Genomic DNA, 22,574 nt, shown 5'->3' with positions numbered 1-22,574 from the left:
CAACCTGATGCTTAGGTTATTGATGAGGGTCACTAGGATGTCTGAAATGGAAAAGGAGAGCTTTAGTTTATGTGGTCAATTAGAAAATACATGGCTGTCAGGAGTTGGCTGAGAAGTGTCTTTCTCTCTGCCTCAGGATATTCCACTAAGAAAGGAAGAAAGTGCATTCTTTCAGCAGTGTGTTTGTGCATGGACGTGCTTTAAGGAAACCACGTGTATTTCACATATTTTTTACATGTTTTTTAGTTTAAAAAAACCCTAATTGATGGTTTATTCTTTCTTTCTTCCAGTGAAAAATGAAACTGTGGGGAGATAAGGAAACACATTACATGGATCTGCTTTCTGTAGTCCAATTAAAAATAAAAAAGCAAACCAGAAATGGAAGATCTGTGATTAATGTTAGCAGCCATGCTGTATAATGTGTTCCTCCACTGTCTCCAGATCCTTGTCTCGAAAAAACAAAATGTGAGTGAAAGGAGAATAATCTTGGCCTCATCAAATTTAGTAAGAAACCCCCTCTTAAGTGCAACAGCCACACTGACCATTGCACTGTGTTTGTGTTAGTGTTCAAACTACAAAATTACTGTGTTTAGCATTGGGTCTTGTCCTCAAGCAAATCCCATGAGTATCTCCTTATCCTCAGAGGGTGGAAGAATTGCATCCACACCTGGGCATTTTTAATCTTAAACTGTTAGGGGTGGCTGCTTTGCATATTTCCATGCCCAAGTACAGACTTTCTCTTCAGGTCCCTATGTAGAAAATCTTTTATGTCTGCTTTCTCTCCTTTTCCACTTCCATGGATTTCCCAAGGCAGCTGATGTTCTGACCCCTCGGATCCACTTTTCATCAGCTGTCAAGATAAATTTGGTTAATACTGTAGGAATGGTTTATTCAGGTTTAGACTGAAGAGGGAATAGTGATGGAAATGCAAGATCATTCCCTTGCCTCTCTAACCTGTCTGATATATCTCTAGATGCACTAAATTTTTAGTAGTTATACACTCTTGAGGTTTTTCCCAGGCCAGGAAGAGAAATTTTTAAAATATTTAAGCAGAAGCATACATGCATACACACACACACACACACACACACACATATATATGAAGCTCATTTACTTCATGTCTATAAAAAATTAAATCCACTGATTTTATAAAGAATATGACAGTTACTGCATACTCTGTTTGCACATATGAGCAGCCAGAGGCAGTAATCTGATGTTTTTCACTGATGCTGAGCCTAATTGTCTCTAATATGCAGGTTATTTTGTTTTCATCACATAGGCTGTCAGAGTATTCTGTTGTTAATATATAACAAGTGAGTATTCTGTTGTTAATATATAACAAGTGAGTCCTTATCTCAAGTTTTGGGTGACTAGGGAGAGTTATTTTATGCAAGATATTTCGCACATAGAAGATTTTCCTGGATTTTAAAACTGGAAAGGATAATTATGATGGACTTCGTAACAGGAGGCAGGTCAAGAAAATTCTTCCAGGGATTTTTTAACCTTTCATGTTTCATGTTACCTACCTACACTGGACCTCTCCAGTGCCACCTTTTTCCTTAAACCTTCCTCTTCCACGTCTCTAATCCTGAAGAAGTCCTTGCCATGGGATAACATGGATCACTGTTGGCAAATGTCTGTGACTCCTGGTCGGAGCATGCAAAACTTCATGTTTTCAGTCACTAAAGGAGAACATGATTTCAGGTTGCTTGTGGTGTGCATGAGTTGGCTACAACAGCATTACCATGATGTAAAATGAACAGGTGGATACAAAAACAACCTTGATATGTGAATTCTGACTGGAGAGAGAAGTTAAGACAAATAGAAGTCAGAAATCTTCAATCAGGTGGAGAGGATGCATTTACAGGGCAAGCTGGTGATGAGATGGGTGATAACTTACCCGGATGTACATGGGATAATACAAGCAGGTAAATTTTAAGCAGAGTCTAAAGATTAAGTTTTGCAAAGACTTGCTCATGCCATCTCCTAGTAGTTGTTAAAGTTTTGGGCTCTGTTGACGTATGTGGAATGGAGAATTATTTGAGGGCCAGCTCAAAGTTGGATTTTGGTTTTGATTTTTTTATTTCTTTTTATTTCTGTTCTCTTGGTTGAACTGGAGCATTGAAAATATTTTAGTATGTGTTGGATTGTGAATGTACAATGAAATAACTGTGATGTTTGCATGGATATTTGTAATTAAGATTTTAATTTATTTGTGAATCTGAAGTTGAGGGTTTTTTAATGGAAGCTGGCATTCCTTCTAGTTAGGAAAGGCAAAATTAGAAGAACAATCCCTGTTGCCATGCTGCCCAGCAGATCACCAGTCCCAGCAGCTGGCAGCTTTCAGCATGGTATCCACACAGAGGGCAGGAATGGGAAGTCCAGGAAGTGTCATCTTTTGGTCTTCATCCATCACTTGAAGGGACTTGCAGGCTCTACTGAAGAGCTGCCATTGTTGACAGATCTACCACTGTGTGGATGAGGAGTCAGAGCTTTTGCATAGTTACTTTTTTCCCTGAGTTTAAAAGAGTTAAAATGGTTTCTCTTATGCTGTCATCTTGTCAAAGATTTGCTGGATTCAGGACAATTATTTACATTAAGAAATCTTTTGGCATTTAAGATTCTGGCTCAGGGAAAATAAAGTGGACTCGGAAACGTCTCGGACTCTGATACCTTTGATTTTGGCTCCTCAGTGTCACTTTGCCAGTGACAGAATAGGGACCTTTGTTTGCTTTGGCCACTGCATAAAAAAACAGGATATGATCAAATCCAGTTAATCATTCACAAATGTCTCATTTCTTGAATCTCTGAGGGTGTATAACACATTTTTGGGACTGTTCTTTGCTGCTTTGGCTTTTGTTATAAGTGAGTTAGAAAGGGGAAAATCAAATTTTGAGTTTTCTTAAAAGGAAGTGGAGGAATCCTGGAACACACTAGGGCTCTGCAAATGTACGTTTAATCATTTAAAGAAATGTCTTTTGGCTAAAAGCTCTTACCAGTGCTTGCAAGTTGCACTCAAAGCCATACAGCTACATCGTTCCAACAACTGAGGCGAGTTAGCGCCCTGGTTGGCAGAGGGAGCAGAGGGATGCAGGCTGAGCAGATCCTGGGGGATGAATGCTCTCAAATTCATCAGGACTTTGTGCAGGATGGGTGAAGAATCACAGGGGTGACTCTGCTGGTGGCTGCACCAGCTCTCCTTGCATGGCGGTCTCCTCGGAGCGGGGCTCAGGCACCTCTTGCCTGCCTTGGTTTTTTCAGTGCAAACCATTTGGTTCTGCTGTGGAGCCAGGCAGTCAAAAACATCTCCTGCAAACACTTTCACTGTGCTTCAGGCAAGCACATGCTCTCCAAGCAGCAGCAGCAAACCAGAGTGTGTTCTTACACCCCACAGCATAGTGGAACTCCCTTCTCCAGGATGCCACAGGCACGTGGAGGCTTGGGCACATTCCTGGTGAATTGGTCTGTTCAGAGCTGGCAGTGAGGTGCAATGACCTGGGTGTAAATGGGGGTCACCCAGCCCTGCAGAGCTGGGAGTTAATGGATATAATGGAGGAGAATTGTTCTGTTCTTCCTCCATGTCACTCATGGCTGTAGTTGGAGACAGATTGCAGTGCCATGTGGATTTTAATAAATCTGTTTGTGGACTTTTTGCTCCCTTACTTTATATATCCAACCCATCCTGCAAACAGTGTGGGACTCTGACAATAATTTGAAAGCTTTGGCTGGATTACACTCTCTTATTGAGTCTGTGCCCAAAGCCCTCTGAGGGCTCCCATTGACTCCGGTGGGATTTGGTTCAGATTTCAAGTATATGGCACCCCCTTAAGTAAACTCTTTCAAGGCCTGTACACACTGCAATACTTACTGAGCTCCTTGTTACTTCTGTGAATAGGAATGTGACCTTTACACTTCTAACAAAGAGCCCTGAATTACAGGACTAAATCTTCATGTTTTGGGAGAGATAAGGTTACCGTCCCAGCTCCTCCCAGCCCCACTGTGCAGGTGGCTGAATGGCTGATGAGGCAGTTCCTGAATCACTGTGGTTTCAGTCAGACAAGTGCTAAACATGCATTACAGCAGCTTGAGTCTCTTCATTAGCAGATGTTCATGAGCAGTGATGGTCAGGGTTGTAAGTTGTTCCATTTCAAACATCAAAGCCCTCAAAATATCCTTTTGCCACTGCAGGGTCATTCTGATCTCCATGTTGGAAATTTATTTAATCAGTGTGCATCCTAAAAATGGTCACAGTGCAAGGCAAGACTAGCAATCCATCTAGGTTCCTATTATACACCCAGTCCCTTGGCCATGTGAGGGGAGGGAAGGATAAATGAGATGGGAAAAGAAAGTGTTTGGGCTGTATGCTGTCCCTCTGGTCTAGTTTTTGGTACCCTTGATTCCCAAAGCTGCTGTTCCAACAGGAGAAACTCAAGTGAGTGAGAGTAGTAGTTTGATTGACAGTGCTATTTTCTACCTGTATTTTAGGTCACTTCCTGGGTAACAACACTGTGATTGATGTACTGAGACAAGCAGGATTTGAAGTGGAGCACACCCCTCCTGGACAACCAATTGGAAAGTAAGCAGCTGCCCACAGTATATTAATCACTTTCTCTCCTTTTTTCTCTCCCTTTTTCTGTGACTAAGCAAGATTATTGCATTAGTATAGGAGGTGGGTGAGGAACCTCCCTTTCCCACCCAATTTCCAGACAAAAAGTGCATTGTAAAGCATCCATTGTGTGAGTTTGGAAACATATGGAGCCTGAATGGCTGGTGTTTTTGTGGGTTTTTTCCACTTGGGGACATTATTTATATCACAGCTGCTTCATTATACCAGCTCAGAAGTGCCATGGTTTCTTTAAAGAAACATTTCATTCAGCTCATTTTCCCTCAGAGCTGTTTTTCCTTTCGCTCTCCGTGGGGTTTTCGTTGCTTCTCCATTGCAGACCTCTGTGTCAGGCTGCTGTTCTTCAGGTGGAATTTCAGTTTTTTCCTGAAGGACCACATTTAATGTAGCAGAGGCATCATTGAAAATGTGTTGGGCAGGTAGAGAGCAATTCAGTATTCCCTGAGCGTCTCCATATATCTGGTCAGGTAAAGCAGGGAAGAAGGACTGATCAATAGGCTCTTGGCAATCTTCATTAGTGTAAAATAAAACATGGCACAAAATTGTCCTTAGCTGGTGAAACAGACTTCCTTCATCCTGCAGATTTTCTTTTTCCTGGCCATTTAAATGAGGTCTCTGTCTGAAGAAATCACAGACAACAAAACCGTGAGGGCTGGTAAGAGACCATCTAGCTTTGCAAAATCAGCCTTTCCCCTACATTCTGCAGATAAAATTTGGCCAAGGCTACTCTGTCATAGGATTGTTATCCTCATTAGGAGAAAGTGTTAGCAGCATGCTCCTGTCCCTGGTGGGCAGGCATGACATGGTCCAAAACCGAGGTGAGTCTCAGTGAGGAGGATTAATGGCAGAGGTAGTAGACCATGTCTGAAAAAGCTGTGTGTAATCTAGTTGGAAAATCTGGCTGATCTAACCTTGTTTGGGAAACATCCGCAGTGATTCATATAGAATATAATATGGCTCAACTGTACATAAGTGTTCTTTGACAGAGCATTTATCCAAAATGCTTCTTGGAGTCTGTTGAGCCATAAAAGCATCGTCTTAAATAACAATGGGGGAAAGAGGAAGAAAAGGCTGTTAAACACCACCAGTAAGAGCATATATTCAGAAGAGATTTAAGAAGCACTTTGGCAGGGCTAGAAAAGTCAACATGGTGCAGGGAAGAGCAGTAAACACTATAGCAGTCTGGAGCTGGAATTTTTTTTACTAAAACCAACCAAAAAAAAAAAAAGCAAAACAGAAAAACCAAGCAAACTAAAGCAGAACAGCCAAGGTGTACCATTCCTAGGCTTCTGACAAAGAAATTTTCCACTCAGGGAAGCAGACACTTTCTTCAGCAATTTTCATTTAGTTCAAAGTATCATCTTCCCATGAAAAGTGTTTCAACTGGAAATTGTGAAACTATTAATTTATTGGCTGCTGCAAGCCTTTGAGAAGAACTAAAGATGCAGTAGTGTGAGAGAAGTCCAAGAATAGTCTCTGCTCTCTGGTGTTAGGCTATGTCTGTACACATCATCACAGACTTGAAATAAAGGATGGGGCAGGAAACTTGACTCATAGCCAGTGCTTAATGTTGACTTATTTGCAGAGTGGGGCACCTCTATGTGCACATTCCCCTACCTTGGCGGCAGTGTCTCCTGTTCATGATGTCTTCCCTAAAATTCTCAATTCCTGGGGGAAATGCCCGTGAAAGCAAGAGGGTTTGGACTCTGCCTAGATCAATGTGTGTGTCCTCAGCTGAATGGTCCCACACTGCGTAACTTTTGTTCTGTTCTGTTCTGTAACTTTCATGTTGGGCAGGTTTGCCTGGACTAGAACCTTTATTCCAGCAGGGTCTGCTCTGAACACTGAACATACAAAACTTCATTAAAGTGTAAATGGTTGTGCAGGAATACTGGGTGGAGTCAAGAGAGAACACATGGTTTGCCCCCCCATAAGGATTAGATGCTCTGTGAGTTTTCCTGTGGTCTGATGATAAGGTAGATCTGCCAGTTCTAGACGAGAATAAAGAAAGAAAAATAAATTGCATGGCAAAAAAGTCCAGAGTTGCCACTAGACTGAATTACTCGAGGTGCAGAAAACTATAGAAATTGTGAATAAAGAGCATTTAAATATATTCACAAGGAACAGCTTTAGAAGAAAAAAAGACTTTCAAAACTGCACATCAGGGACTGTATTGTCATTTTTCTGTAACTGGGACTGTAGCTATCAGAAGTGCTTGGGGCTCCCCCTTAGAAATGAGGAGGCTGCTGCAAGCCATTTTGTCTCTTTTTTTTATGGAATAGCTTGTATTTTATGATTTCTGGGTGAGCTCCAAAAGGCAGTCTAGCCAAACAGAGTACAGCATCGCAATAGCACGACAACTTAATAGTTATTGTGTTGTTTGTGTTTATGTTATATTGTCATGTTGCTGTAATTGAGAGTCTTGAGGAACCTTGCATTTTTGTCTAGCCTTCTTTTTTTTACTCTTCTCTTTCCTTTTAAAAAGATTTAATAAACACAATTGAAAGGCCCAGAAGAGGAACCATTTTGCTATAGTGACTGTAGTAACAAAATATATACATCGAATAAACAAATAGAGGCTCAACAAATTTTGAGCTGCTTGCAATCAGAAATTGTTTTGCGGGTTACAGAGGTTGCAGAGGTGCAGGTGTTTTCATCTTGATTCTTGTGGAGCCATACATGAAGAGGTATTTCTTTGTGCTCAAGCCCAAAAGTGACGTTTCTGCTTTACTTCCAAATAAGTTGTATAAGGGAGTCAAGCCCACTTCATTGCATTCTGGCATTGACAATTGAAAAATTGGATAGTGTTCAAGGAAGATCAGCTGGATTCTAATGTGGAGTTTGGGGGGTGGACAGCACATGGAAAAAATGCAAGGGCTGGGAAAAAAAACTGAAGCAGCTGCATGCTTATGTTTTAGCAAAGGGAATTCAAAAAAAGTGTTGTGGACAGACTTTATGCAGAAGAATGAAGAGGAACAGTTTGAGCTGGCACATAGGAATGTTTGAAAGTATATCAGATTGAATTTGAGGGTGATTTTGGATTAATATCAATGATTCCTTGACAGTGATTTGCAGGACAATTTTTCTCAGGTTAAGTAAGAAGCCCCATTATATGAAAGTAACTTCAGTGAAACACTCATGCTATGTCCTCCTTACTACCAGTACTGTTTTGCCAAAAAAGCAAATGGTCATTTTCTTTAATCTCTCTGTTCCCAAAACAGTATGATTATTACTATTATTGACATGATTAGTAGTCTGATCTTTCTTGTTCAATAATAATTCAGCAGCATTACCATAAATAGGTGGAGTATAGTCTGATATATTTAAATTCTGCTATCCATTTTGGTTTTAGAAAGGACAAGAGAATCCCTTTTGTAGAAAATAACTAGCACTGTTCCTATGTATCAGAAAAAGAAAAGCCTTGGGAAGTGTGAAAGAGGACAAAGACCAAACCTGTTTATGCTTTCAGTTGCATATTGGCTGGGTAAAGCCAGAAGATTGTTGGCTTCCTCTGTCCAAAATGCTAAGCTTGGGTTGTGAAATGGCTGCTCTTTAAGCCAACCAAACTGAATACCTAGAGTCTCACATTTCTGTTGTCTAGTGACAAGCACAAATTTGAGCCAAATCCTCCCTTTCCTAAGGTAGTGGGGAAAAATATAGTGAGATCTTGTCTGGCTGGAAGAGATAGCCAAGACATAGAGGGGTCTGATGGCTCCAGAATCAGTGAACTAGCAAAGAAAAGTTTATATAAAGTATATTTAGCTGGTGTGGAGCTATTTGGGAACTCTTACTGACTGGATTTCTGAAATCTTCTGGCTCCTCCTGTTGATCTGCCTGATGGCCCAGTGTTGACCTTCCTGTGCCTCTTCCAGAATTCCACCAAGCTGACTATTGAAAACACCTTCTGTAAAGCTCAATCCCTTTCTGTAAAAGAATCCCTGTTCTATTCATCATGCAGAACAATGCCATAAACACTTGAGAACTTATTCTCACATTGGCTTAATTTGTTCATTTTGTTGCCTGAGGGAAGTGTCCTGAATCTGTTTGCGTGACAGCCTTCAGCAGTGTTCATATTTGCTTCTTGTTTTGCTGGCTGTCATCCTTGTCCCCAGATACAGGCATTGGAAAATTAGTGACTGAATCAATATCTCATTGCTTTGCCATGAGATAAGAAAGGCAAGTTTGTTTTGTTGGGGGGTTTTTGTGGAGTTCTGCCAACTGGCTGTCCCTGCTCCTCTCTGTCTTCAGAAAACAGAGCTGCATGCTTGGGCTTGGGAGAGAGGAGGAGATGGGAGAAAGTCCCCCCTTAGATGGATTCCAGTGGCTTGAGTAGATAAAAGGCCACAGCTGCTTCACATTTAACTGGAAACAGCCAAACTGCAAGATCAATCCAGGAAGCACCTGTGTCCATGATGACTCTACTGTTGCTGGGTTCTCAGAATCAGCTCTGACCTTTTGCCATGTGCCAAGCCCTGATGTGCTGCACACCATCCTCTTGGCCAGAAGAACATGCAGCAGTGCTCATTTTTATCAGGCTCTCTCCAAGGATGGGATCAGTGCTGCCTTCTTTCAGAATCAGGGAATTCAGGATGAATCAAAGAATTCTGCACAAGTTTTTATGTCTGCTTATCTGAAAGTTTGAGAGTTTATTGTAAACTCTCAGAGCTCTGCTGGACAGATTAATTACCCTTGCTCTTTCTGTTTGCACTTCCTGTCCCAGTTGAAGCAATGTGTCTTTGCTGTTGTAACTTACTCCTGTCCTTCTGTCTGAAGCAAAGAGCTTCCTCCCTCCCTTCTCAATAGCATCCTACAGGTGTGGCCCTGGCTCTGCTCCTCATCGTTGTCTCAGGGTGAAAGTCTCTGCTCCCCAGGGAATGCTCTCTCCTTCCCCGTGGGCTGAAAGCACACGCCCTCCACACAGTGATGCAGCCATTTCACTCCATCAAGATTCCAAATCCTCTCAAGGTGATGGACAGAATTGGGAAAAATGTTTGACATGACATTTCCCTCAGCCCCAGTTTGGTAAACCCAGTTTAGGAGATCTCAGAAAATTACAGATGCCCTCATAACTCTCAGGAATCTCCCAGTACTTGCCAAGTTCCTTGGGATGCCTACAGAGCTCCAGCTTTCTGGTGCCTGCTGGTCAGGGTTGCTCCACACTGCATAGCTCTTAATATTTGGGATGTGTTAGGGAGAATTTTAAAGTTGGTGTGAAGTAAGTAGAAGTTCATTTAGAAAATATGCAAGTGGGAAAAAATACTACAAGAGCTGTGACACTTTAATTGGAAATAACCAAATTAATTGAGAAAAAAAGAACTGAGAAAGGTAGACTCTGGATCCCATCTCTTCTGATACAGGGAAAAATGCACCCTTTTTTTTATGTGAGTGGAATAATCTCCCTTTTGGGATGTGGCAGTTCTTCTTAAACCTCTTGTAAACCTTTGGATCTTTCACTCGATCTGAGCCTGAGGATCATACTCCCATCCCCTCCCTGAGAAGAAAAGTGAATTCATTATTTAGGGGGGTTCTCTGACAGCATAATTTACAGTAAGAGGTGCATAGGGATTAAATGGGGTTCATCTGCATGCATTGGTGAATTTATTGCCTCATCTAACATTGGAGAATATGACTATTCATTGCTTAAAATACTTAGCCATGAAAATAGGCACATTACATTTTCATGTTCCTGTGTGCCTTTAAAATATCCTCCTTTGCAATTTAATTGTCACTGTGTCTACCTTACAGCCACAAAGCCTAAGCCAGCCAAAGTAACTCTTAGGGGGAAAAACATGGAAGAAGGTCTCCAAAACATGGTAGAGAAGCAAAGTCAATTTACAAATTCTCAGCCATAGAAATTTAATTATCCTGTCACTTCCTGAGCAACACATTACTTAGGGACAGTGTCTCTGCGTGTCCTTTAGGCCACCTTTAGACACTGAACACCTTCTGAGAGAATGGAATTTAGCAACTTGCCACAAAAAAAAAAGTCTGGGAAAGAACAAGATAGTCCATGGTGTTGGAGTAAGAATACAGAACAGAACTTCTCAGGAATTTCATGCTTGACTAGTTCTCCCAGTGGGACATTCACTTTGCTGTATAATCAGATTTTATCCACAGTAAAATTTCTGGTTTCTTTTGAAAAAATTGTTTCATATTCCATATAATTCTGTTCCTTGGGAAGGGGGCCTCTGGAGAAACCTGGGCTTGCTTCTTTTTGCTCCAGGGCAGCTTGCTTGCTGAGCTGTCCTGAAGCCAGTGCTAAGGTTTCTAGGGTTTTTTGCTGATCTGCAGCCTATCAGTTTTAGGAGATCTGTATCTCATACTCCATAAACTCTCTAATAGTAAACTTACAGAGCCTTGGAGACTTCAAAAGTTCAGAGTTAGTTCTTACCTTATTTCCTAGCCAAATTTCAGCGTTCTTGTTTCCACAGGAGAAGCTGATTTTTCATCCTTTTTCTGCTTCTAGCCAACTCTAACGCAGATCTTTTCACCTCAGGTCATGAGTATGAGATGAAAATTTTGGTTTATAGTTATTAGAGATAAAGCTGATCCAACTTGCGCTGAAGTTGTTGGCTTCCATCAGTGCCAGTAGCTTTTTTAGAGGTTATTGTTAATATGAGATGGTTGCTGATCCTCTCCCATCTTCGGTTGTGAGGAGCCATGAGGGAACTGGTGGAAAACTCAGAGTATGTTCACACAGTTGTGCAGATGCCTTCTATAGTCCAAGTAAAAAGACTGGCTTTTCCAGAGCAGTGCTCATGGGCATCTTCAGACAACTGGCCCAGCTCGCTTGCAGGAGGTGTCTGGCTGGTTTTAGGTGGCTAATCAAGTTTTAGATGGTTAGTCTTTCTGTGAGATGTGTCACTAAGCTCATTTAAGCCTTTGGAAAAACTGCACCATCATCTCCCCATCACTGTATTGAAACAGTGAGGTTGTGTGACTTTGTTTGTGTTTTCAGCCTGCACTTGTCCTGTGGATTGATGGCCTCCACCCGGGTGACATCAATCTGGGCTGAAGTGCAGCTGCACTTTGTAACAGCTCAAGGGGCACAAAGGTATCAAGTGGTATTGTGTGCTTGGAAAGATGTCGTTTATCTGAGGAAGTTTGTGGTCTGTTTGCTGTCACTCTGTCTTTGCAGTGCCGACTTCCCTTACCTTCACTATCACGTTGTCAGGCAAAGAGACCTCACACATTAGGACAGAGAGCTTTTCCACATCCAGAGCTGACTTCTTTTCCTTCAGCAAGAGGTCTGTGGGCTGTGCTGCAATCGATAGAGCTGCTTGATTCAGCATGAGTATAGTAATTTAGCTTTCAGGAAGCTCTTTACAATGCATAAGTTCCTAAAAAAGGAACAGAAAGAAAGGAAGTCAATGACTTTTCTCACTGACACTTTTACCTAAGGTTCCTTCAATAACAGTTCCTTAGAAAAAAACAGTCAAAGATACAGTGTACTACAGAGAATTTTGCTGAGAAGTATGCATTTCATCTTTCATTAGTGATCAGGTGCTCATAAGGACATTCTTTGGACTTCAAATGGGCTTAGAAGCCCTCCAGAACACTATGATGTGACAGCATGACCAAATGACTCCCTGTGGGTGGATCTTTTTGTGGCAAGCTGTGAAATTTACTGAAACCTTTTTGAATTGCCCCCACAAGTAGAAAGTCACTCTAATGTACATATGAGGGTGGGATGATTTTGTGTAATTTCTTGCCCATTTTGATGCTAAATAGTCTCACTTTTAATAACTCATGGTATCTCAGCCACACCAGGTGACTTCATGCTGGCCACAACCCAGCTTTGGTTCCTGAATGACTGTGTGGGTGTCCCTTTGGGAGAATATGGTGAAGAGTCAGGCTGAGATCCATGTATGTCAGCCCCTCCTGGCCTAGTTAGGTGCTAGTAGAAGGAGCAGGAATGCCAAAAGGAATAAGTTCTTACAGCAGTAAATTAAAGATGGTAAATTTATAAAGCACTTGTCACAGTAAATGCCTTAGAAGCCAGAATGCATTTTTGTGTCATGATCATTGAATCATTTTTATGAGAAGTCAAAGTAAATTCATATGCAATCTGTAAAGTTTGTAAAGAGTTTAATTCATCCAGGAAATCATGTGTTGAGAATACAGTACCCAGATCCAGATCAGATATACTTCAGAGAAGCATTTAGGTTTTAAAATCCTACCTCAAGCTAAACTGATCTCCAAAGTCTTAGGAGTTTCACCCTTCTCTGGACCTCATGCTCCATGCAAGTGAACATCATGCCAATGTGTTTCCCATTTCCTGGGGATTAAACTGCTGTGTTTGATGACTCAGGACTTTCCAAGGAAGCAGCTCAGTCACTCATTCTGTCTGAAGTGGCCTCAGGTACCTCAGAGGACATGTTTTCTCTTCCACAGTGATTCATGATTTCAGAGCAGAAGATCAGTTCTCTGTCTTTTCTTCCCACAAAGTTAATTAATAAAAAAAATTTCTATTAGTGAGTGTTGAAAGATTTTGGTTTCCCACCCATACTCCCAAATGCTCTACATTCCAGGAAGAATGAAAAATGGACCTGTGAACAGAAACAGGAGGGAGGAAAAATGGATCAGATGCTGTAGATGGATGGAGGTACAATTGCTGTCAAGTGATATGGTGGAAGAACTTCCAGAATAAAGACAGTTTCTTGCAGTTGTTATTGCTGAGAACACACCACCACAGTAATCCAGTTTTGGGATTGATAGGTGCAAATTTGGAAAGTTTGGGGCACAGGGAGTGTCTGGCAGAAACTGAACTGTATGCACCTGTGCACTGACCTCTTGCTTAGGTGGACAGCTACACGTGATGCAGTTGTTCTGCTTCTGAAACCTGGATCTTCTGCCACTGTCTGAGGCTCTTGTTGCTCAGGAGAAGCACCTGGAAGATTCAGCTCCTCATGGCCACTATGGACCCAGCTATGCCCATCTGTCTGCCCATAGTACAGAACTTTTTATCAGCAACAAGAATTAATTGTAAATTTACACCCACCATGTTAGTAACTTTTGTCACTTCAGCAAGAAAACAATTGGTTGTCACTTCAGCAAGAAAACATTTGGTCCTAGTGGGAGCCAGAGTTGACAGAAGGACTAAATTTGAGATATTGTCTGTTCTTACTGCTTTATGGGACATCAGAGCAACTCACAATTCCATAGTGCCCCTCTCTGTTGGTGGCAGCTTGCAGAGGAAAAGACCCAATTTGGTGCTCTCATTTGTGAGAAAGAGCACACTGAAGTCTTTCTCCATTGATTTCCAGCTCAGGAATAGTAACATTTTCCTGCTGACCTGTAGCACTTCAGCAGCAAAGTCATAGACAGGCTCCAAGTGCTTTAGTACCCAGTGCCCTGTCTGGCAACTAGATTTGCATCTGCTGTCATATGACCCCAGCTTCGCATTTCCAAATTACTCATGCAAAAATGAAGGCAGTCCCAGAAATTCCTCTGTCGGGACAGCCCATCCCTGTTTATGTTTGAAGGGCCGTTACCAATCTGGAGTCCCCAGTGATCAAAGTGCACGTTCAGAGATGAGCCTCATGTTGTGTTTGAAGTGAGCACAGCACTTGGAAACAAGGATGAGGCAGGAATAAATCAGGATGAAGGATGTGGGGCATTACCTACTTTACATTAAATCCTTGCTGGAAAGACGTGGCTAGCGTTCCAAAGTTTTCCTTGGAGAGTGCTTGGAAGTTGCACACCAACCTATTTGTGGAAAGCTGAACAGTTTCCTATTGTCCGTGATGTGAAACACTTCCCAGATAAACACTTTTCCCCTCCACTGAAGAAAAACTATAAAGCCTCGGCAGAGTTGCTGGTTTCTGTTGGCATTGAGCTCTGTTAAAGGCTATAGTTTATATCCATGCCAGAGTCATTAAGGAAAGGTTCCATTATTGAGTGAAACTGGGATAATCTTCAAGGATTTAATAATGTTTTGCGCCCACATCTTTGTGTCTCTGGGTTCATTATACCCCTGGAATGTAAATCCCAATCCACAGTGGATAAACATGGATCTCAAATACTTTTGTGGTATTGTCTTCTCCTGATTTCTGAAAGGGAAAGAAAACATCGCTGGAAATAAACTCACTGGAGTTGTTTAGCCTAGAGAAGAGGAGGCTCAGGGGGGAACTTATCGCTTTCTACAGCTACCTGAAAGGGTTTTACTGAGGTGAGAGTTGGTCTGTTATCCCAAACAACAAGCAGTAGGAGAACAAGAAAGGACCTCAAGTTGTGCCAGGGAGGTTTAGATTGGATATTAGGAAAAATTTCTTCACAGAAGAGGTTGCCATGCATTGGAACAGCATACCAGGGAAGTGGTAGAGTCACCATCCCTAAAGGGATTTAAAGGGCATGTACATGTGGCACTTGGGGACATGGTTTAGAGGTGAACATTGCTGTGCTGGGTTAATAGTTGGACTCAATAATCTCAAAGGTCTTTTCCAACCTAAACAATTCTGTGATTCCACAAAGAGAGCAGTAAATCTCTGCTGCTGTAGAGGGTTTAGGTTGAAACATTGCCTGCATTTGTGGCATTTTAAGTAATTTTAAGGAATTATTCCTGACACCCACAGAGTCAAGGCATCATATTCCATCACAAGGAAGATCCAGAAGTCCCTCCATGAACTTTGGAGAGAAAAAGCTAATTTTTGAAATCGGCATGCTAAGAACCAAGGCTGTATAACACCTTGGGATAATACTGGTGGTGGCTTGGTCCAAGTCCATGGGTGGTTCTCACTCTGCTTTCTCTTGTCCTGGGAGGTCTGAAGGACCTGACTCCAGTTTTGTTTTGCAGCGTGCCTCCATCCTTCCTCCATGGTGCCCTTAGGCTGAAGACCTTTTCCCACAAGCAGCATGTGGTTCCACTTGTTGACCTACAGTCAGTGAATGCAGTAGATACAGATTCACTTTTTGCCACCTTTTTATCAAAACAAACCTTGCTTTGAGTTTGTGACAAAGGAATCATCTTTCTTCCCTAGAGGAATGGGGTTTCTTGCTAATGTTAAATGGTGATTTTGCACTTGTATCAAATTTGTATGTAGATTAAGTTTTAGGTGGGGATTGCAGCTTGCACTGACATTTACCAGGCACTGAGGTTTTAAATCGCTGAGGCAATTTTAGAAACATTTCCCTTAAGGAGAAAGGACATAGACTTGAAAGAAAGCAGAGGTAACAAGGGTTTCATTTGTTTGTTTCACAAATGCAGCCATGAATTTAGGGCAATTTCTATGTATTTAAGCATTCATACTGATTGCAGTCATTGCTGAATGACTCATGTCAGAGAAAGGCATCAATTGAAATCCACAGACAACCAGAAGTGGTTTAAATGAGGTGATGTATCTGGAGACTGATTTTTTTTCTTTCTTTCACTACTGGGGTGCACTGTTCCACTTGCTTCCTTCTTTACCTTTCCTGCCTTTCCAAGAAGCCCTGGTCAGTCTGCGAACAACAGACCTGATGAGGTCTAGGAGTCCTATAGGTTCAACTGTGGTGTATAGAAAAAGGCTTTCCTCATGAAGCCTGACTCCATCACGCTTATTTTCACTTAAATTAGGGCATACACTCTTTTTTGATCTTTATCCTTTTTTGATCTGTATGCTACTTGGGATATTCAGTTCTGACTGCCTGTCAGATGAATTCTTACTAGAAAAGGAAGGCAACAGAGGGACAGAGGAGCCTCCCCTTCTATTCAGAATTGACAGGCTTGTGGGGCAGCCCCAAGCACTCAGTCTCATTGCAGAGAGAGAGCCAGAGGAGTCATCCTGCAGTTTTAATTAAAACATCTCACGTGGGCATTATTTCAACAGCATTGACTTTCCTGCAGTTTGAGCTGTATTACAGCACCACCTCATGAGAAGTCCTGGTTTGGTCACTCTCAGTGTTCAGCTTTGTGTAGTGATAAGAAGCTAACATGACTGCTGGAACCTGTGCCAGATGTCAGGCATAGTTCTGTCGAGTCTCTGATGTCTGTTACACTTGTTATATTACATGTTTTTCCATAGCTAGGCAGTGCTACAAGTACTCAGCTGTGATGCCCCTCAGACAACTGGCACTTAGATAAAGCATTTCAAGGCAAACAAACAAACAAATTTGCATGTATAATAAAGGTAGGTGAGCCACATAGAGCTCCTGTGCAATGAGGTCTCCAACAGAGTTAGGGAGGGAGGCTGCAGGGGCTGTCACCTTTGTTCGGTTTGTCATTGTCTCACACCCTTTGCCTGTCAGCTTGCTGAGATGGAGCTCTTTAATGACGGTGTAATTTAATTCTGGGATTTGTAAGTGTACCAATAAAAATAATGATCCTGCATAATTTAATTCTGGGATTCTTAAGTGCACCAATAAAAATAATAATCATAGACATTTCAGTGAAGGAGAGATATTTTCTGGGGTCAGTTCAAGTTTTCCTGTTTGAAGGAAGGGAGACCTGGAGCCTGTTCTTTGTAACTAGACAGTGAGATTTACCTGAGTTCATTAAAAATCAGTCTCTCCTATGGCCTCAGATGCATCCTGGATATTCAAGGTCTGGTCTCGTAAGTTTCAATTAGCAAACTCATAAAACCTTCTTTTCTGCCGTTAGGTTTCAGCAGCAATGTGCATGCTTTGTTAATGAAGAATTTTGGGAAGGATGGCTTTGTCAGACAGAAAGGAGCATTTGATACAAGCAGTTCCATCAGCATTTCTTGATACAGAGAGGGAGCCCTCTGTGACATGAGGCTAATACATAGAGAGACGTTATGTGAAGTCCATTGGCATTAGAGGTGACAGAACAGCATTAGACATTAAACCAGGTGGGGTTTGGAGGGAGAACTCTTCTGCCTTCATCACGTTTTGAGGGCTCTGTCCATTGCTGTGCAGTGAAAATGCCTGCAGACAGGCTGAAGTGTGGCCTGAATACAGATTCTGACAACTATCTTGTTCTTTTCTTGGAAACACTCAGGCACTGTGATACGGGCAAGGCCAATGGGCTCTAACAACATTTTGGAGAAAGTCAGAGTGTCTCTGTGTTCCTTTTTTTAGCTCAGCAGCCATCAATGGCTGAGCAGATCAGATGTTTTGCAGTGTTGGCTACAGAGAAGAAAGGTGGATTTAGTGTCGCAGAAATGTGGAGTCTCTTGCAGACATGGTCTTCTTATGGCTCTTTGGTTCCACACTTATGCCTGCTGCCAGATTTAAGTGGTCTGTGTCTCTCTCCTTCTGGTGATAGCAGCTACTTAGGAGCCCACATTATCTGTGTCTTACAATTGTAAGAGCCTCAACTGAGCAAGGTACTTCAGGAACACAAGTTGCTGTTCTTGCACAGATCTGTGATGCACCCAGTGCCTCACTTCAGCCAGGACTCAACTTCCAGAGCATCAGAGGGAAGTGTAGGAAACAGCACCAGGCAAACAGTGAATAATATGCCCTTAGTTTCAGTCTGAAGTCAGTGAAAATGTTGTAGCCCCTCAAGCTAAGCCTTGCTCAGCTGTGTCTCTATAGAGTTTTTATATTTAAGATATGATAGAGAATATGGGCTTCTGCAGATAGATGTTCTCTCTGGAGGATCCAGCAAAGAAGGGAAACTAATTCCCAGTGGAGACAATCTGAGAACAGAACTCAATTTGGATTGTAAATGAGCAAGGTACAAACAGTTGTATATTAGCTGTAATTCTACTATGGACTCAAATCAAGCAGCCAATTTGATTGTTGTTTTTTGGGGTCTTTTTTTTTTTTGTCAGTTAACTTCTTAAAATTCATTGCAAACTTAGCAGTCAAAATTTTATCATAAGACAAAAAAACATTTTAGTTAACTTCATGCAGCAAGCCTTTGGGTGCTGCAAGGACATACAGAGTTGTAATTTGAATGGGAAGGCCTCTCTCTCCTCTGTGAAGGAGACTTCCTGGTGCCCCAGGACAGCTGCATATCTCTGTGCTCCCGCTGAACCAGGATGCCTGAGCAGGAAAAAGCCCATCTGGACCTATGGGATAGGGATTTTATCCAAGGAGCTTTAAGTACCACTTCCATAAGACAGCAAGGCACCAGAAGTGTCTATATTGTGAATATTTTGCTTAAACTGAACTACCCAGGCAGAAATAGCTTAGCACTAAATTGGTTTGGTGGTTCTAAGACTGTGGAGATTTAGGGAATAGAGCCTGAGGTGGGGCTTGTGTACCATGAGCAGAGAAGGGTCTTATTTGCTATTTATGTGGAAAATGGAAACAAGACTGGAGGGTCAACCCATCCTTCCTCTGAGGGCACAGCCCATCCTCTGGGGCTGGAGCGTGCAGCTCTCAGAGTTTCCATGAAAGATTCATAAACAAAGGATTATTCAGTTCAAGAACTGAACCAAAAAATCAAGAAGGGAAAATAAGTTCAGAGCAATTTGAAATGGAACATTTTGAGGATGCTTTTGAAGGCAGGAATTGGGTTTTGTTGGGTTTTGTCATTTTTATGTATTAGTTGGGTTTTTCTTTTTAATTGAGATCAATCCCTGAACAAAAAAGGGCAGTTTGTAGCATGTAAGTCTTTGAAAACAGAAGACTAAAAAAATTAGAAGCTTTGTTCAGAAAATGCTGAAATGAAACATTTTGAGTTTTCTGAAAGAATTCACATGAAAATGTGGAAATGACACGTTACAAATGTTACAGCTGCCCTCTTTTTTTTCAGCAAATTCAGCCTCTCAAGTGCAGAGAGCTTGCATTTCTTCTCCTGTGCCTTAGACCAACTCTACTTCTAATGAAACAGAACAGATAACAAAAATTTTACTTATTCCTCTTACTTTATAATTTGTCAAAGTGGGAATGAAAACGTTACAGTCCATGTGAATATCTTCACATGACAAACTTTTCATTTCATTTATGCACAGAGTTGTACATGTATATACGTGTGTATACTGAGGACTAAATTTGCTTTCAAACTAAGGTTACAGTTCTTGAGCAACAGTGATTCTTCCCAGAGAAATAGTCTGACATGGATTCAGAGCACATCCAAGTTTGGGGTGGACTGTAATCTAATTTAACTACTTAACCTAATTTAAGTGCTCATGAGATGTAGTTGACTATGGTGCAAAAAAATGAAAAAACAACTTTGTTTCCAAATTCTGTTAAGAAGTTTAAACTTTAGTGTACAGGCCTAAGGCAACTACATCCTAAATAAAATAACCTCATTATAATTAAGCTGATCAGGTGAGTGAATAATCAGGGATTTCACGGGAGTAATCAGGGATTTCTCTTTTGCTGTCTCTTGAGCCCAATTCATCCTGAGTAATTTACAGCACTTAGCCTGAAGCAGCTCAGATAAAGTTTAAGTAAGGAGAGACTCTAACTCTCTGATCTCTGCTTTGCAGTTACTCTCTTTTGCAGTAAAATATATTTATGCTTTTCATCTTGAAGAACATTATGTCCATGGTGTCACCTGGTTATGTGAGTCTGTGCTCCCAATCCACACTTCCCATCACTGGAAAGAGGCCCTGTGAGCAGTGCTGGGGTGGGTTAGGATTTCAGCCTGCTTTTCTGTTCTTTTGTTTGCTTCTCTCCCAAGAGCTTTGGAAGTCTGAGCTTCATCCTAGTGTGGAAGAGGGGGAGAAAAGCAAAACCTTTTGTGGGACAGGACATTGTGGTGCCCATGTTGTGGTGTGCCTGACTGTCTCAGAGAGATGCGTAGGGAAGGCAGAGCCAGGAGCAGATGTCTCCGTGGCCTGTGGCGAGGGGAGCGAGGGTGTGTGCGAGGGGCTGGCGAATTCCTGCCTTCACAAAGACACCCCAACTGGAATTTATGAGAATCCATCTGCAATAAAATGCTTTTAACTCGCTGTCTGGCCGTCAGCCGGCTGCATCCCAGGAACAGTGGCATGAGGATGAAGCTGCTACATCGCACATTCCTTGCTATCACCGCAGCTTCTCTCTCGATGAAACAAAATCTCCCCTTGTCTGACAGTTCTGAGAACTGAAGCAAGAAAACCTCAGTGATGTTGCTGTGCTTGGAAGCCTGTGCAAAGCATGGCAGTCTTCTGAGCAAAACTTTTCCATTGCTCGTGCTGCAAGGTCAGGATGCAAATAACAAATTGGCAGACTGGGATTTCAGAAGATTCTGCACATATCTGAGGGAACCGAGATGTTACCGCAAGATTGCTGAAAAAAGTGAGGTTGATGATTTTGTTGTCTGGATGATGTGTATCATCAGCACAGGCATACAGCAAGGGCAAGTCCCTCCCTGGCCCTGTAGAAGCCCATGGGGAGGGTTGATGGGACTCAGTCCAAACACTGATGGTGTTACTCTGGCAGATCAGGGGCAGAGGCGTTGCTGGGGTCTGCCCTGCCTGACCTGTGCAGTTTTAGGCCTGGGAATTATAAAAATAATATATTGCAGGACATCATGGTGTTAATGTCATTTTTCTGACCAGATCCACTCAATAGCCCTAACAAATCCCAGTGATGAGTCAATTTTCAATGGTCAGTGCCAGCACAGAGTGACACTGCAGACCACAAGGCAGAGAGAGAAATGCTGAGACAGCCTAATGGAGCATCCAGCTCAGTCCAAACAACTTACATGTTTTGTTTTGTTCTTTTAATTCTTGGAAAGAATTACAAAAGGATGGCAAATTTCACCAGAAGTGAAAGAAAACCACAGAGGTCTTTGTCTGTGGATTAAGCTTTTTCAAGAACTAGCAAGAATAAATGTTTTCCTGTTTTCACTGCTTTCTGTACCTTAGGCCCAAGCCACATAGGATATTTGTTGACACTCCAAAGTTTTCTTATTTGGACTTGGTTGTTTTAGAGAACTTGTTTTGCAGGACTGACATCCCAGGGAAGGAAATTAAGGTCAGAGATGAGAAAAACCCACCTAAGGGCCTGAAATAATTTTCATTTTTCCAAGACCACCCTGTGTGGGAATGATACATTTAAAAATGGGTGGAACCTCTAAGCCTGGAATTGTATCAAGTTATTCATGAAAAATCTCTGAGATCTTTGTGTGGACCAGAATATTTGGGTGGTACTTTCTCACTCTTTCTTCAGAAAAGGCACTGTGGCCTCACAAACTGAATACTAGCCTTGCTTTTTCCCTGACTTTAAAAATAACTATGTATCTTGAAAAGCTGTCTCAGCAGTAATGAAGGAATGGAAAAAAAGTCCATTATATCCCCATGGTTTCATACAGTGCAGCTGTGCTAACAGAGTGCACAGAGACCGAGACCAGGGGAAAGGCACGAAATAGTCCATGAAATGAGGAGTTGAATTTAACAGTAAAGCTTCACGTAATGCAGAGCTCGATTGTCCAGGTATCCAATTGCAGATGGCAGGTTTTTGCCTTTATTTTTCAGGGGGAAAATCCAGAATATAAATAAAATCTAACACTTAACTATTATTTGTATTAACTTTTTTTTTTGCTGAAATCAATGGGGAAATTATCATCTTATACAAAATCTTTCTTACATAAAATTAACATTTTTAAATATTCTTGCAATATATTTGGATGAAATATCCATATTCGGTTTAGATTTTCCTTCTGGCAGAATGTCTGTAGGATGACAGTCCTATTTGAAAAAAAACAATTTCATAATGAATTAATAATATTTTTATATTTGTTGTTTGTTTTATTGTAATTACTATTTTTATGTATAATATAGTATAATCATTGTAACTGATTTATTAAATCAGTTTAAAATGATCTTTCTTTTCTTTTATACGAGCAAGCTTGCATCCAACATACAGCTTTCAAAAGTCCCTCTTAGGTCTTGGTGCGATTATTAGCAGTTACTAATAATTTAAAAAATATTTGTGCAGGCATAATGGAATGAATATCAACTCAATGTAATATGCAGTTGCCACAGTGGATCTGTTCCCCCTGACTCAACTCTAACATGCTGGTGGTTAGTTTATAACCCTCTTTAGGTTACAGCATTTTAATGTTTCTCCAGTGTTTATTTATTCTCTTCCCAAAGAATGTTCTGAAATATCAAGTTTACAACCTGTG

At 41.5% G+C, this 22,574-nt stretch overlaps 1 protein-coding gene and 1 long non-coding RNA gene across 2 annotated transcripts in view; one reads left to right on the top strand and one right to left on the bottom strand.

Annotated features, from left to right (window-relative positions):
• Positions 1-22,574, top strand: part of TRABD2B (TraB domain containing 2B) — a 260,426-nt gene that overhangs the window by 215,061 nt on the left and 22,791 nt on the right. Inside the window, exon 5 of the mRNA XM_064428795.1 lies at positions 4,486-4,576. Within this exon, the coding sequence (XP_064284865.1) occupies positions 4,486-4,576 (91 nt within the window). The remainder of the gene's footprint in view (positions 1-4,485; positions 4,577-22,574) is intronic.
• Positions 4,524-13,415, bottom strand: LOC135305304 (uncharacterized). Its single transcript, XR_010366523.1, has 4 exons — positions 12,805-13,415; positions 11,779-11,964; positions 11,016-11,445; positions 4,524-5,243 (listed from the first exon to the last, which is right to left on the bottom strand). It is a non-coding gene; the product is annotated as an uncharacterized LOC135305304 (long non-coding RNA).

The sequence above is a fragment of the Passer domesticus genome, chromosome 7 (genome assembly GCF_036417665.1).
Source record: "Passer domesticus isolate bPasDom1 chromosome 7, bPasDom1.hap1, whole genome shotgun sequence".
Taxonomy (NCBI): Eukaryota; Metazoa; Chordata; class Aves; order Passeriformes; family Passeridae; genus Passer; species Passer domesticus.
This window is presented reverse-complemented; position numbering and strand designations above follow the sequence as displayed.